The sequence below is a fragment of the Lipotes vexillifer genome, unplaced genomic scaffold (genome assembly GCF_000442215.2).
Source record: "Lipotes vexillifer unplaced genomic scaffold, Lipotes_vexillifer_v1.1 scaffold18, whole genome shotgun sequence".
In the NCBI taxonomy this organism is placed as follows: domain Eukaryota; kingdom Metazoa; phylum Chordata; class Mammalia; order Artiodactyla; family Lipotidae; genus Lipotes; species Lipotes vexillifer.
In genome coordinates this window covers 983,524-998,256 of record NW_006782126.1, presented here as the reverse complement: position 1 = coordinate 998,256, position 14,733 = coordinate 983,524, and the positions used below count along the sequence as shown (strand labels likewise).

Sequence of the window (14,733 nt, the reverse complement as noted above, 5' to 3'; positions counted from 1 at the left end):
GGGCATATTAAAGACATCAATGCTCATCTGTATCCCCAGACCAATTAAACCAATGTCTGGAGGTTATGGTCTAGTCAATGTTCTTGAACTTTAGTGTGAACCACACTGTAATTAAGCACAGATTGCTGGGTCCCATTCCCAGAGTTTCTGATTCTGTATGTCTGGGATGGGGCCTGTAAATTTGCATTTCTATCAGGTTTGCAGGTGCTGCTATGCTAGTGGTTTGGGGAACACACTTTGAGAACCACTGGTCTAGGCAAATGTGTAAATATGCATGTGTATGTATATATATCCCCAGGTGATTCTAATCTCAGAACTGCTAGTATAGAAAATATTAATAAGATTCTTTTCAGTTCTAAGATATTGAGATTTTAACATAATGAAAGTTGCTGGGTATCAAGATGATCTCTATAGAAAGAAGACCTATGGAAAAACATACCAATTTCTTGGTCACTTCATTAAGAATTTGTTTCTATAAAGCTTTTACAGTAGTTTTTGAAAATTAACATTTTTACAGTACATTTGCTGTACATATGGTTCTTCACTTTTCAGTAAACATAGTTTATTTGGTTGTCAGTTTCCCATCATTTGATAAGACCAATGGAGGGTTTGGATAATAGCCTGCTGTTTTTGAATTGTTTGAAGAGAAACTTGTAAATTTGTAGTCCAGGGGTAATTCTGGGGAAAAAAAAAAAAGATTCTGCAGATTTCAAAAGAACTTTCATAAATATAAACAAATCGAAATTTGATAGTCATTGATAATAAAACATTTTTAGTTTCATAATTTTAATATTTCTTTTGTCACGTGGATAGGTTGCATGATGTAACTGGTAAATGAGAACTAATAATCTTCATAGCCCTTAGTAATAGTTACTAAGAATAATCTTTGAATGCTTAGCTAAATAAGAATTCTAATATGCACAATATGGCAACTTTTTCCATATGATAAGCATCACACACACACACGCACACACACAAACACACAGCCACAAGAGGGGGGGAGAGAACATAAAATTCATACTTTATTGATGGTGGGACACTGTGACATCTTCAATATAAGTATCTCAAAAGCTAGCCTTCAGATATTTTCTTCCCAAGCCTCTTCAAAGAACCATTACCAGAAATATTACAAGTGAAACGTTATATGTCATGTAATGATAGTCATTCCACATGCAGATACTGGGTAGTCATCCTTATTTCACAAATTTCACAAGTAAAACATTATTTGGTAGTACTCAGTATTTTGAAAATGATACTAACATAAAAATTACACTTTATATTAAATGCCAGTGAGAGTTATTAAGACCCAAATAGTTAATCCTTATGAGGAGAAAACTAGTGCTAAAGATTGGGCAGAAGGAACACTGCCTTTCTGAGGCCAGAGAAAGCTAAGATTACTATAAACAGAAAAACATTTGTATTAGTGAATTTCACTGGCCTTCACTGCTTCAAATTAGCTGGAGCATATTTTGAGCCATTAAAAAGGCTCATTAAAATACATTGGAAAGTACATTGATAAAAACTGAGTTTCTAAAATAGTGCATCTGAGGTCCTGGATTTCTTATAAGCCACAAAAATGATACAGGCTGCGAGCTGACCCAGCCACCTCTTTCTCTGTATTTCCTACACACTTCCTAAAGTAAATGTTTTAAAAGCTGTTATAAGGTTAAAATGATTACATTATCAAAATGCTTATAAACCAACCATCATGGTAATGTATATTGCAAACTTTTATAACATCTATACAAATACCTCCTAAGCATTTAAATGTCAATGAGAGAACCACATCTAACAGAATATTGATGAATAAAAAAACATTACATGAATACAAAAAAGGGGGAATATCAGGTTTTTCATTTCCTATCTCATTTAAAACAAAAATTTTATTCTCTCTCCTAGGTAGCAGATAAAGTCTACTAAGGTTAAGAAATCTGGGTATGGAATAGCCAAACTGAGATCAGATTACTATTGTGTTAAAACAAGTACATCCAGATTGGGGATTCAACAAGAGGGAGACATTTGCATGTCTTAGAAAAGTCACTGTTGGGTGCTTTTTGGAAGAAAAGAGAATGGTAGACAAAGAACCAAATTCTTGTTTACCACAATGATGTTCTATTAAACTCTGTGTACTAAATACACCATAATATCAACCACATTATCTAATAATTAAATGAAGAGAACCAAAATGAATATTCTTAAACAGTAAGTTCAATGTAAAACAACACAGACAGAAACAGAACAACTCTCGGGACTTTTTTTAAAGATACTAGCAGGATAACATTTATATAAAGATCCTATCTTCAATATGTCTAAAGCCATGACCATCACACCATTTTTCTTTCAGCCATTTTTCTTACTTGGAGGTCAATTACACAGTACTATCCAAATTTACTGAATATGTTACTGAAATAGTAAATTTCAAATTCTGTGTGAGATATAATTTCCTTATGAGAATGTGATCATAAGCAATGAGTGCTAAGTTAAAGAGAGACTAACACTTTGCTTTTAGAGGCAATGTCTTGGACATCAAAATCGACAATCAAATATAACTTACCAACTCTCTAATTCTCCCCCCCAACCCCAAATTGACTTCTTTAGCTTTGTTTGACTACTGGTGAGTCGAAGTATTTTGTCCTAAAAAGTTAGAAGACAAAGGCTCTGCCAAATTCTTTTCCAGGGTGCTGAGGAAGAAAGCTTTTGGAAAGTGAAAATGGGAGCCACACTGATGTTACTACTGCTTCCTTAAGGAGAAGTGATTACCCCAGAAGACAGACAGGGGATTATTTTCCCATTTTTTGAGAAATATTTAAATCCTGGAATAATAGAGAGTCACTTTTCCTTGACTCTTTTACTATTTCACAACTATATCCCACTGAACAGTTTCTATCCAGGTACTTTAGAATAATTCAGTGACTTCTATTATCACACAACCCTACTCTCTCACTATAAATTTGAGTCACTTTGAAGGAAAGAAAGAGTGAAATATAAAAAATTGAAAATAATAGTTTAGTCCTGGGCCAGGCCCTCCCTTCAAGTTACAGGGTCCATTTCTTTAATAGGAAAATTGTATGTGAAAGGAAGAAATATATCCTTTAATTTTATGTGTGTAAGCATAGAACAAAATGAAAAAAAAAATCAATCTTTTGAAACTGGTGAGAATGAGATATTATTTCAGTGAGTAAGATATATTGACATATTGGATTTGTATAATGGCATAGTGGATGGACCTTTTGGAAGGTCACACATATCTTAGGGTCATCATCATCCTACCAATAAATATCAGATAAATATCTTACTTTACTTTCTCTCATATCCACCCTGTGAGGGTGGTATACCCAGTTTAAGGAAGAAGAATCTGAGGTTCAAAAAAAAGTAGACTTCCACTTCTGAATTGGAGCTGAGACAACTAGAAAAGCTAGATAAAATAAAAATATCAGAGTGAAGTTATTGGAGAGTTGAAGAGGCAACTAAGACCTGAGGACAAACACTTCCTGGGAAGGAACAAGCTTCAGTGAAGTGAGCCAACATTCTGCCACAGCTTTTCTCTTTAGGCACCAGAATTCTGGCTGGGGGCGGGGCAGGGACAGTTACTAGCAGCAGAAAAACCAGAAGAGATTTTGGCAGTCTTGAAGGGCTACAGAGACAAAAAGTGAGGGGCTGGAACCTGCTATAAACAAAGGGGTGGAGAACCAGATTCTAGACTCAAGCCCTTCAAGGGAACTTCAGGAAACTAAGAAGCAAGCAGAAACATACCCCTCTAAAGCACAGTAGATTTTTCAGCAGTCTCTTGGTATTGAGAAAACAGGGAGGGATTAAATTCTGACCTGAGAGAAGAGAGGGTGAATACCTCGGACTTTCAGTGATACTGTTTCTGAAACCAGAATTTATTATTATGAAGTGATTCTCTTTCATGTTAAGGGATTTTTTTCCCTTCATATTAATAGAGCTAACTCTAACTTTCTTTTGGTTACCATTAACATGGTATTGTCTCTTTCTATCTTGATATTCAAACTTTCTGCCTCCCATTCTCCCCATTTTTCTCTCCATTTTTGTTTTTTTTTGGGGGGGGTTAAAATTATTTTACATAATTAGTTCGGTACATATATCATTACAATGCTTTTGGTAGTTATCTTAGAGATTACGAGATGCATTTTTGACTTAATAACTAACATACTCTCATCCTTTGCCATATAATAAAGGATGTTAGAACACATTTAACTCCAGCTGTCCCATTTTGTGATTTATATGCCATTGGTGTCATATGTCTTAAAATTCTTTACTTAAACCCCACAGGATTTAAAAAAATTGTTTCTAACTGTAAATATTCATTTTAATTTATTCATACATCCTTTTGTTGCTGTATATTCACTTCTTTCATCTCCAGTCTTCCAAGAGGGATCATTCTCACTTTTGCATGAAGAACAAGACCCTTTAGTATTTTCTATATAGTGCAGGTCTTCTAGAGATACATTTTCTCCATTTTGTCTAAAAATATTTTTCTTTTATTCTTTAATGATATCTTTACTTGGTATCGAATTCCATCAAGACTGACAAGCATTTTCTTTCAGCAATTTAAAGATATCATTCTACTGTCTTTTGGCTTCTTTTGTTTCTGGGAAGACTGAGGTGTCAGATGTCTAACACTTATGAAGTACTCCTTTGAGATCAATCTGTCTTTATTCTCTGACTGCTTTTAATATTTCTTAATTATCTGGTCTTTAGCAGTTAACTTTGGGATTTCCCTTTATGTATTGTGTTTCAGTTCTTTGGGCTACTTAAACCTTTGGCTTATTTTCTTTCATCATTTTTGGAAAGCCTGTTGTAGCTATTGCTTTTGGCTTATTCTCTCATCTCCTAAGTTTCTAATTATAGGAATCTTATTCCTTCTCATTATATCTCCTGTGTCTCTTAGTCCCTCTTCTGTATCTTCCATGCTTTTTTCTCTTCAGGCTTCATTGTGGCTATTTTCTTTTGGCCTATTTTCCAGCGTACTAATTCACTTTTCCTGTGTCTAATCTTCTGTTAAACCCATCCATTAAGTTCTTAATTTTTACTTTTTAATATTTCAATTTTAGAATTTCCCCTTTTTACTAGTTTTTACATAGCTACCAAATTTCTCATTCCTTTCTTTTCTGTACTTGGACTTGGTTATTTCTGTTAGTGTAGTCTCGTACCCTTGTGTGCCTGGTTATTTTTCATTATGTGCTGAACCTTGTATTAATTGTTTTTTGAAATAATTTGAGTCCTAGAATGATGTTATCTTCCTCAAAAGAGAACAGTCATTAATTCTTACCAGGTGCCTTGGGGCACTACCAATCTAGAATCTCCTCAATCCAGTTTTAGGGATTCAGCTGATTTAAAGCTGAGCTTCAGTTCCTGTGAATGCCTACTTCTAATTCATCCTTCAGAGTCTCAACAGAGATTGAGAGAGTCCACCAGGCCCACCCCTCCTTTGGCAGGCCCTACCTTCCACTTTCTACCCCTGTAGGTTCATGAAACTACGAAAAGCCCACTCACTTCTTTGAGTGCCTTCTCCTGAGTTAGCAAACGGGGGGATAAGTAGCCCCCAAAGTCAGGTTCACCTTACTTGGCCTCCTTAGCATCCTGTCCTGGTAACTCTTCCCTAGCTTTCTCCTATGACTCCAGGCAAAATAAAAAAAAAAAAAAAAAAAAGTACAGCATTTGTAGTTGGCTTCAGCGGACAGGCAGGTCTTAATTACCTAAACTGCCATATCTAGGTGTTACCCAAGAAAAATCTATAAATGCCATGGGAAAATTTTCTTCTTTTGAAGAAAAGAATTCTAGGGCTTCCCTGGTGGCACAGTGGTTAAGAATCCACCTGCCAGTGCAGGAGGCATGGGTTCGAGCCCTGGTCCGGGAAGATCCCACGTGCCGCAGAGCAACTAAGCCCGTGTGCCACAACTACTGAGCCTGTGCTCTAGAGCCCGCAAGCCACAACTACTGAGCCCGTGTGCTGCAACTACTGAAGCTTGTGCACCTAGAGCCGGTGCTCCAGAGAAGCCACCGCAATGAGAAGCCCGTGCATCGCAACGAAGAGTAGCCCCCAATCGCCACAACTAGAGAAAAGAACGTGTGCGGCAACAAAGACCCAACACAGCCAAAAAAATAAAATAAAATAAATTCGTAAAAAAATAAATAAAATTAAAAAAAGAAAGAAAAGAATTCTAGTACTTCAGGTCATTACTGTCCAGCAGCAGGTAAAGTTTTATAAGTATTATCTGCCTTACCTGCTATTGCTTCAATACTTGGAATTGCAATAGTGCTGTAAGCACTGATTCTCTTACAAGACCATGTATAAACCAAGGAATCTTCTGTATTTTCCAGTCCGGAAACTGAATCAATAAAAAAAGAGCCCCATTTTTTAGATAATCTATTTAGAGGCTTTGCCTTCGGTCCCTGAAACAAGAAATAGAATAACGAAACTGTGATTAATTAGTGTTCAACCTCATTATAAGTTTTTTCCACCAATAAGTAAATCAAAATAGAACTGTGTAGGAATTTCAGTTGTTTAACTTTAACCAGACTATATACTATATAAAAAGTAAAACAAAACTTTGTAGTCCTTTAGTGTATTCTCCTCTGGCTTTGTTTGGGAACCCCTTTCTCATCCTTTGGGATCCGGCTTGGATGCCACCCAGGATATTTTCCTTGATTTCCCACAGTTGCGTTGGATTAGGTCTCCTCCATTTTCTCACACTCTTGAGTTTATCCCTAACATGGTACTTCTCATACTATCTTGCAATTATCATACTATTTACTTTTCGCCCTGGACAGATTATGAACTACAGAAGGTTAGGAACTATCTCATGTATTAGTGTATCCTTAAAGGCTTAGTGCCTAGGACATAGCAGGCACAGAAATGTTGCAGACTAAATAAGACTCATTCAAAAAATACTTCTCAGTGTTTCATGGGTATAGTATAAAACTAAGAATTGAAAAAAACCCTGTCACGTCCATAGAAGTTGGATTATAAAATCTGTCATCCTTTTCTGATGAAAACTTCATTTTGGAGCAGCAAAGAATCCCAAATATGCCTTTAGATTCATGATTCTTTGCGCTGGAACTCACTTTGTGAAGCAAGATGAAAGTATGTGTTTTTCAGGTGATGGTGTTTAGAAATCACTTAGCAAGAATCTATCTAGATTTCACCAAAGATATTTAAGAGCAGTATGGAATATAAATATCTATGCTTCTGTGTGTACATTTAAGGTGTATTTAGATATAATTTCTCAAGGTGTAAAGACAAGTTTATAGTGTCACTTTTCTTTATTTACTTCATTGTCTTTTCTAAAATAATGAGTGTGAGAAGAAATGACTCACATCACACAGGCTATATGTAGATAATGGTTCTGCCAACACTGAGTGGTAATCTGGGCTGCACATTATTCCTTTGAAAAGAGGAAAACAGACCTGTTTACCCTTTCTGGTTCAATGTATTATGGATGCTGTTATTGTCTAAATGTTTGTGTCCTTCCAAAATTCATATGTTGAAATCCTAACCCCCAAGATGATGGAATTATGAGGTGAGGCCTTGAAAAGGTGCTTAGGTCATGAGGGTGGAGCCCTCATGAAGCCCTCATGATTAGTGTCCTTATAAAAGAGATCCCAGAAAGCTACCTTCTCCCTTCTGCCATGTGAGGGTACAGGGAGAAGACGGTGGTCTATGAGGAAGTGGGCCCTCACCAGACAATGAATCAGCTGGCACCATGATCTTGGACTTCCCAGTCTCTAGAACTCTGAGAAATATATGTTTGTTGCTTATAAGCCAGCCAGTCTATGGTATTTTGTTACAGCAGCCAAAATGGACAGATGGTAATCTTTGTTTATTCTGATGCTGAAGTTTTAATGACTCATTTTCTCAAATATAAAAAATATATATCACTAATCAAAAGAATCATGCCATTTCTTGAATATATCAACAAGGAGCACTCCTATTTTCATTGAGCCTTTATATCTTATAGATTTCATCCCTTAATGGTAAGTGTTCTCACCAAGCTTCTATCTTCTTTTCTTCTCTTTCTCTCTTGTCTCTCTCCCTTAGACATCTCTCAGTTTTCCTCGCTTATCCTAACCTATCTCCCAAACCAGTTTGATCTCATCCTCCAGCTATTTCAAAGAAATGGGATTCAACATTAAACCAATCATATCTCTCTCCTCACAAAACCAGGTCTTTCTCATGACTTCCATATTTATATGAATAAAACCCATCAATTCCAGTTGGCTGCACTTGAAAACCATCGATGTTTTGTGTCTCAGCTCCTACGACCAGCACCCAGCTAGCTGTGCATCCAGAACATCCGCCATGTACTCTCTCCATCTCTTTCTCACTAGTGCCCACTGTTCATGTTTGTATCACCTCTAGTCTGGGCTGCTGGGACAGCCCACCACAGCATCCCTTCCCATGTGCTGAGCCCATCCTTCACACAGCTGCTAAATGAAAGCTTCGCCCCTGTTGCCTGCACATCCAAAAACTGCTAGTGATGCCTTTGGTTGACAAACCTACACATCTGCTATTTTACGGTCAAGACTGTGTACTGTAGCCTGTACATTACAATCTCTGTACACTTACTCATGTTACTTCCTGAACCAAGAATGTTATTTCCATCAGTTGAAAATGTACCTGTCCTTCAATGTTTACCTCACATTCTACATTTTTTATAAAATTTTCACTAATTTTCCTCAATGAAGTATCCATCCTGTCTTGTTCGTAATTCTTTTATAATTTGTACCCTCTGGACGCAGTTATGCTTTATCTGTATACTCAAGCTCCCTGACCCCTTTTATCCACAGACTAATATGTTCTGTTAAAAGGATCTGTGTATGATTCAATTAGAAGTCCCTGATACTCATAGTAGGGAGGCTTGCACAAATTAAAAACTTAGTATATGTTGAACAAGACAATGGTGTCAGACTGGTCATTTAATGAGTGGCCTTATTAAGATATCTCTGCTAATCCAATAAGCTCTTACTTATGTCTGATAGTTGTGATGAAAGTTTTGAGTATTGTTCTGAAATATGTGTATGTGTGTGTACACCCAACAGAAAGCTACCAAATCCTGTCTCTTCAGTCACAGTGGGTGGATTTATTAAGGACATGTATGTTCAGTGGAGCAGGGCTGGGGTGGGGAGGTGGAGTGTGATGATAAAGGAACATTATATCATTTCTATCTTGGGAAATAAAATATTCAAGCTGTTGACTCACTGTTTCCTGTCGAAGAGCCAGTTATTCACTCTTTGTTCATGATGTGTTTATAACTAATGAACAAGAAAAGGCGTCTGTGGGAGAGGGATGGAGCTACTGTCTATGTAATGCTAAAGGAAACATTCCCACTGATTCTTCATTTCCTTATTACTGTCTGTGCATTCTCAAATCATTCTGAAGAAACCAAATCTCCTTATTTCTCTTCAGGGGAAACCTCCTCCCAAATCCCTCGGATTAGAAGGCCCACCTCCTGGAAGGTTATTTTAAAGCTCTTTTTAACTCAGTCCACAGAACTTCCAATGTCACACTGAAGACCAAATGCTACTCAGTGGAAACCTTGTAGAAACCTGACCCCTTTATTCTAACATTCAGTTGCATCTACTTATAGCTATCCTTTTTCTTTCTTTTTTTTTTTTTTTTTGTGGTATGCGGGCCTCTCACTGTTGTGGCCTCTCCCGTTGCGATGCACAGGCTCAGGACGCGCAGGCTCCGCGGCATGTGGGATCTTCCCGCCCAGGGCACGAACCCGTGTCCCCTGCAACGGCAGGCGGACTCTCAACCGCTGCGCCACCAGGGAAGCCCTCTTTTTTTTTTTTTTTTTAAATAAATAGACTTTATTTCTTAGAACAGTTTTAGGTTTCCAGATAAATAGAGCATCTCCTTCCCCCCTGAGCCCCGGGGCACCCACTGGTCTTTTCCAGAATGTCATATAGTTGTATACAGTATGCAGCCTTTTTGGAACTGGCTTCTTTCACTTAGTAATATGCACTTAAGGTTACTCCATGTTTTTCCATGGCTTGATAGTTTATTGTTATTTTTTGATTGGATATTTGTTTTTTGACTTGTGTTTTCCCTTCTTTTTAGACTGTTCCACTGGAATGAATTTAGGAAAATGCATTTTATTTTCTCACCTTTCTTCTTTTCTGCTTATTTTTGCTCATATACACTATTTTTCCCTTTCTAGATTTATGACATATTTTACTTTTCTTTCCCTCAAGTCTTTACCTAAGTTCATTTTGGGTGGCTCAGGAGTAAGCTTAAGGGAGCTACCAATTTTGTTAAGTTAGACCCATGAAGTGAGAGCACAAGGGCTTTCATGGCCAAGCAAAAGAGGTAGAGTATAACTGCAGTGAGTCAGGATGTGGCCGCCTCATCATCAGCCAAAACACGGCCACGGTGCCACAGCACTGGATGAAAGTAGAGAACTCGGAAGACAGACGTTACAGACCATTACATTAATGGTCAACAGCATTTATCTTGGCATCATTTAACAACTATCCACAAGATCAACTGTAGAGCTGAGATGGCATGAAGATTACAGTAAGTGCCAACAGATTTCATCTCTCTTGGCACAAACAAGCACTTTCTAGGATACGTGAAACACAAGGCTTTTCTTTCAAGGAAAGAACCAAAGGAGACCCTTACCTCATATTTTCCTTTCTTCTCTAGAGGCTCTGAGTCCTCAGGCTTCCCGTCTCTGTCCCCTCTGAGCTCTTCCAGGATGAGGACTGTCTCCCAATTACTATAATGACAGGCTGGGAAAATATCTGAATGCATGCTGTCACCAAAGTAAACAACCTGTAAGTCAGAGAGCAAATTCTGTTTGAGACATGAGAACTGTGGAAGAGTAGTGTTCATTTTATAGAAGGCAGAAGAAAATCCCTCAACAGGTATCAGAGTTAAGTGATGTAAAAGTTGCACAGACGTCTTAAATTTCCTTCAATAATTTCACAGGTGACCTGTACTATTTGATTCACAAGGGGTCAGGTTTAAGAAGTTACACAATTCATCTGCAGGTAGAAGAAAGGCAGAAGATAAGTGAATTCAATTTTCTGAAATAAAAATGAAAGAGCCCATATGGTTACAGTTAAACCTGCCCCTGGAATTGAAGAGCTGGTGAGATATTGGAGACAACCTGTTACAGAGGGTTAGATTAGCAAGAATGCACAACACAACCAATTTACCAGTTTCTGGGCGCCACCCAGACCTGCTGAAACAGAATCTCTGAGAGTGGGTGGGCTTGGGCAAGTGGACTCTGGGACCCTTCCCAGGCATTCTGAGGCAAAGCCTCATTGATCTAGTCCATGTCTCTTAATTTACAGATGAGGAAACAAGGTTAAGGGAACATGAACTAGAACCTCCAAGGCAGGAGTCCCCAGGGGGCTGTGACAGTGTACGAGTCAGTGGAGTAGGGCTCAGTGACCCACTGACCCTTCCTTCTCATGGGGCTCCTGGCAAACGTTTTTTAGAAGAAAGCATCCTGCTGTTAAAAATATACCAACGTCCAACATCAACAATGTGGCCAGGATGTTAAAAGCTAATGTGTCTTCAGTCTATAGTATAATCAGTTACTGCTTGTTTTACACATAAAAATATTCCTGATGAACAGTTATCAGGATAACATTCCTCGGTAACCCACACACTATTCCACTGTATCTCTCAGGTCTGTGGCCTCCTACTTGGAACATCTGTTTTTCTCTGTTACAGAGAAAGACTCAATGTATATCAACAAAGGAAAGGCTTATTTAAGCAGAAGAGGTAGGCAAGGAGGTTGGCAGACAGGCAGAGGCAGATGATTCCCTCACAGATCATTTAGAGTTATGGTTTCAGTTTACAAGGGCTTATATCTCCAAGCCCTTGTAAACTGGGCTCAGTCAGAAAATACCTTGGGTTCAGGTTTGCCAGTCATTTTCTTCAGAAGTTCATAAAGGTGGACCGCATTCCCTTGGGAGTACCAGCCAGGTTTATCCAGAGATGGCAGGGCCTCTTGTTCCTCGTCATTCTCTGAAAGCACAGTTGGACAATCACATACTTTTTAATCAAGTGATAGCACCCAGCTGGACAGACCACACTCTGGCATGGCTGCAGGACACGTACAAGAAGGAACCATGTGGGGATGGGAGCTAGCATTCAGTGATCACCTATATATCACGAGCACTTCATGGATGTAAATATATATACTTTTCAAAGATTTTTTTTTTTAAAGAGTGGTTTTAAGTTCACAGCAAAATTGAGAGGAAGGTACAGAGATATCCTACACACCCTCTTCCCTCACAAAGGCAGAGTCTCCCCCATTGTTGGTGATAAAAAATGAGTCCAACATATCACAATGATATGAGTGAACTCCTCCAGAACAAGGAATTCTAAAAACACATTTACAGATAATTAAAGCCATATCACAGCAACTGCCAGCTTAAGGTCAAGAGATATTTATGCCTATTTGGTTGACATTTCAGCAGCCATTTTAAATTCTTCTGCACAATCAAATGAAAACCCTACTATTCTCTAAAGAGTAGTAAAAAATCCACCATGTATTAGCTTAACATTAAGAGTCTAAGATGACTCAGCATATTCCTGGAGAAACACAGTGAAAACCAATTATTTCTCATGTCTGTCTGTCTGTCTGTACTTAGCACAGAATGTCTTACCATGTAAATAATGTGGGTTTGATGGCAACTGGGAAATGAGTAATTTACGCAAATATTTTTGAAAGCAAATGTACATTTGATATGTAGAGGTCCACTGTACAGGAACAGTGGGAAGGGCATCTTTCCATTGCTTATTAAAAACAAATCTACAGAATCATAATTTCTCACATATTGGGACTCAGTAATGAACAAAAAGGAAAAAACCCTTCTTTATACAAAGACCAAAACAAAATACTCACTTTACACAAACCCCTCCCTCCCCCTCCCCGTTTCCAGCTCCCACACTGGAAGCTGCTCTGTAGGGTACTAATTCATGCAGGGCAGCTTCCAGGGCTCTGGTAGAACCTCCATAACTGGGAAGCTGTGGGACTCAGAAAACTATTAATTCCAGCAGCAGGGAGCCAGTGTGGGCTGTGAAAGCATCAGAGCCCAAGTGGAAGCGATACAGTCCAAGGAAACAAACTCAAGGAAGCTTCAAGCACAATCTTTATAAACCCAAACATTTTCACACTTCTTTTCATGGTCTATGGGAAACAGTTACATGAACTTTCATTTTCACATAATATAAATAAATGTGCCCTGCAAGCAGTACAATGATGACACTGATTTGAAAAAGTTTACTTTAAAAGTATATTAGAAGATAATAAATACAATAGAAAAAAAACAGAGGAGGACAAAGGGGATAAGAGAGTGACTGTGATTTGTTTCCTCAGTTTTAAAATGGGGATAATAACAGTACTTTCCTCATAGAGTGTATAAGTGAATTAATGCAGATGGAGCACATGTGTGGGCCACGTAGGGTTGAAGAAGTCTTAGCTGCGATCCCTTCAATTCACAGGTGCAGAAACTGATATCTGGAGAAGCTAAGGAATCTGCCCAAAGTTACCAAACTGCTACAATCACCCCTCAAAAGGACTTCAAATTAGGGCTAGAAGACAAGGAGTAAGACAACAATCAATTAAAGCAAATAGTAAATCAAACTAAAACTCTTTTGAAAACTATAATTTGCTTCTGGATATAGCTGTGTTTTACAATAACAACGTAAATCTCATTTTTTAACTGTAAAACCATATGGACAAGTAAAAACAAAACAGTACATTTTTAGTCAGCATAATAGTTACAAAATTAATATGGGGAAATGACAGTCAAGGCTATGGCTGACAGCCTTGAAGAAAGCAAGCTCCACGACTCAGATAAGACAGAGAGCCAGAGAACTCATGTGCCTGGGCCTGACTGGTGTGACGTCAGAACTGGCTCCTGCGGCAGCTCCCAGCAGCTTCTCCCAACTCCCAGAGCCTTTGGTGTTACTACCTTACCAATGTTTTAAAAGTATGTATTTGTGTGATGTTTTTGAATCAGTAATACATTTAAGTATTTTTAAAAGACTCAATTTTGAACTCTACCTGCTATGTGCTCACCTCTTCTGCAAAAGGTAATCACTCTTTTATGCATATAAAAGCAAATATAAATGTATATTCTTTTTCTCCACTTTTGAAATACATTTATTGAGGTATAATTGACATACAGTAAACTGCGCATAAAGCATACAATTTGATTAGTTTGGGCACATGTATATATCTATTATGAGCTGAACTGTGGTCCCCTCAAATTCATATGCTGAAGCACTAACTCTGTTCCCCAGAATGTGACTGTACTTGGAGACAGGGCCTTTCAAGAGGTGACTGAGTTAAAATGAGGCCATGGGGTGGGCCCTAATCCAATACTATTGGCTTCCTCATAAAAAGAGGAAATTAGGACACATAATTAGGCAATTAGGACACAGAAGAAAGACCATGTGATGCTACAGGGAGAAGATGGCCATCTATAAGCCAAGAAGAAAGGCCTCGGAAGAAACCAATCTTTTTGACACCTTGACCTTAGACTTCTAGCCTCCAGAACTGTGAAAAAAGAAATTTCCATTGTTTCAGCCACTCAGTTTGTGGTATTTTGTTACAGTAGCCCTAGCAAACTAATACAACACCCGTGACCCCTCCTCCCTTTTAAATGCAAATATCAGCATATTCGGCACACTGTTCTGTAACTTGATTTTTTTTTTTTTTTTTTTTTTTTTTGGGGTGCGGG

The 14,733-nt window shown here is 38.1% G+C and overlaps 1 protein-coding gene across 1 annotated transcript in view; it reads right to left on the bottom strand.

Annotated features, from left to right (window-relative positions):
* Window positions 1–359: 359 nt before the first annotated feature.
* The window catches only part of NT5DC1 (5'-nucleotidase domain containing 1), a 119,422-nt gene continuing 105,048 nt past the window's right edge, over window positions 360–14,733 (bottom strand). Inside the window, exons 9-12 of the mRNA XM_007454989.1 lie at window positions 11,889–12,007; window positions 10,649–10,801; window positions 6,249–6,417; window positions 360–678 (exon numbers count right to left, since the gene is read on the bottom strand). Coding sequence (XP_007455051.1) covers window positions 563–678; window positions 6,249–6,417; window positions 10,649–10,801; window positions 11,889–12,007 — 557 coding nt within the window. The 3' untranslated portion in view covers window positions 360–562. The remainder of the gene's footprint in view (window positions 679–6,248; window positions 6,418–10,648; window positions 10,802–11,888; window positions 12,008–14,733) is intronic.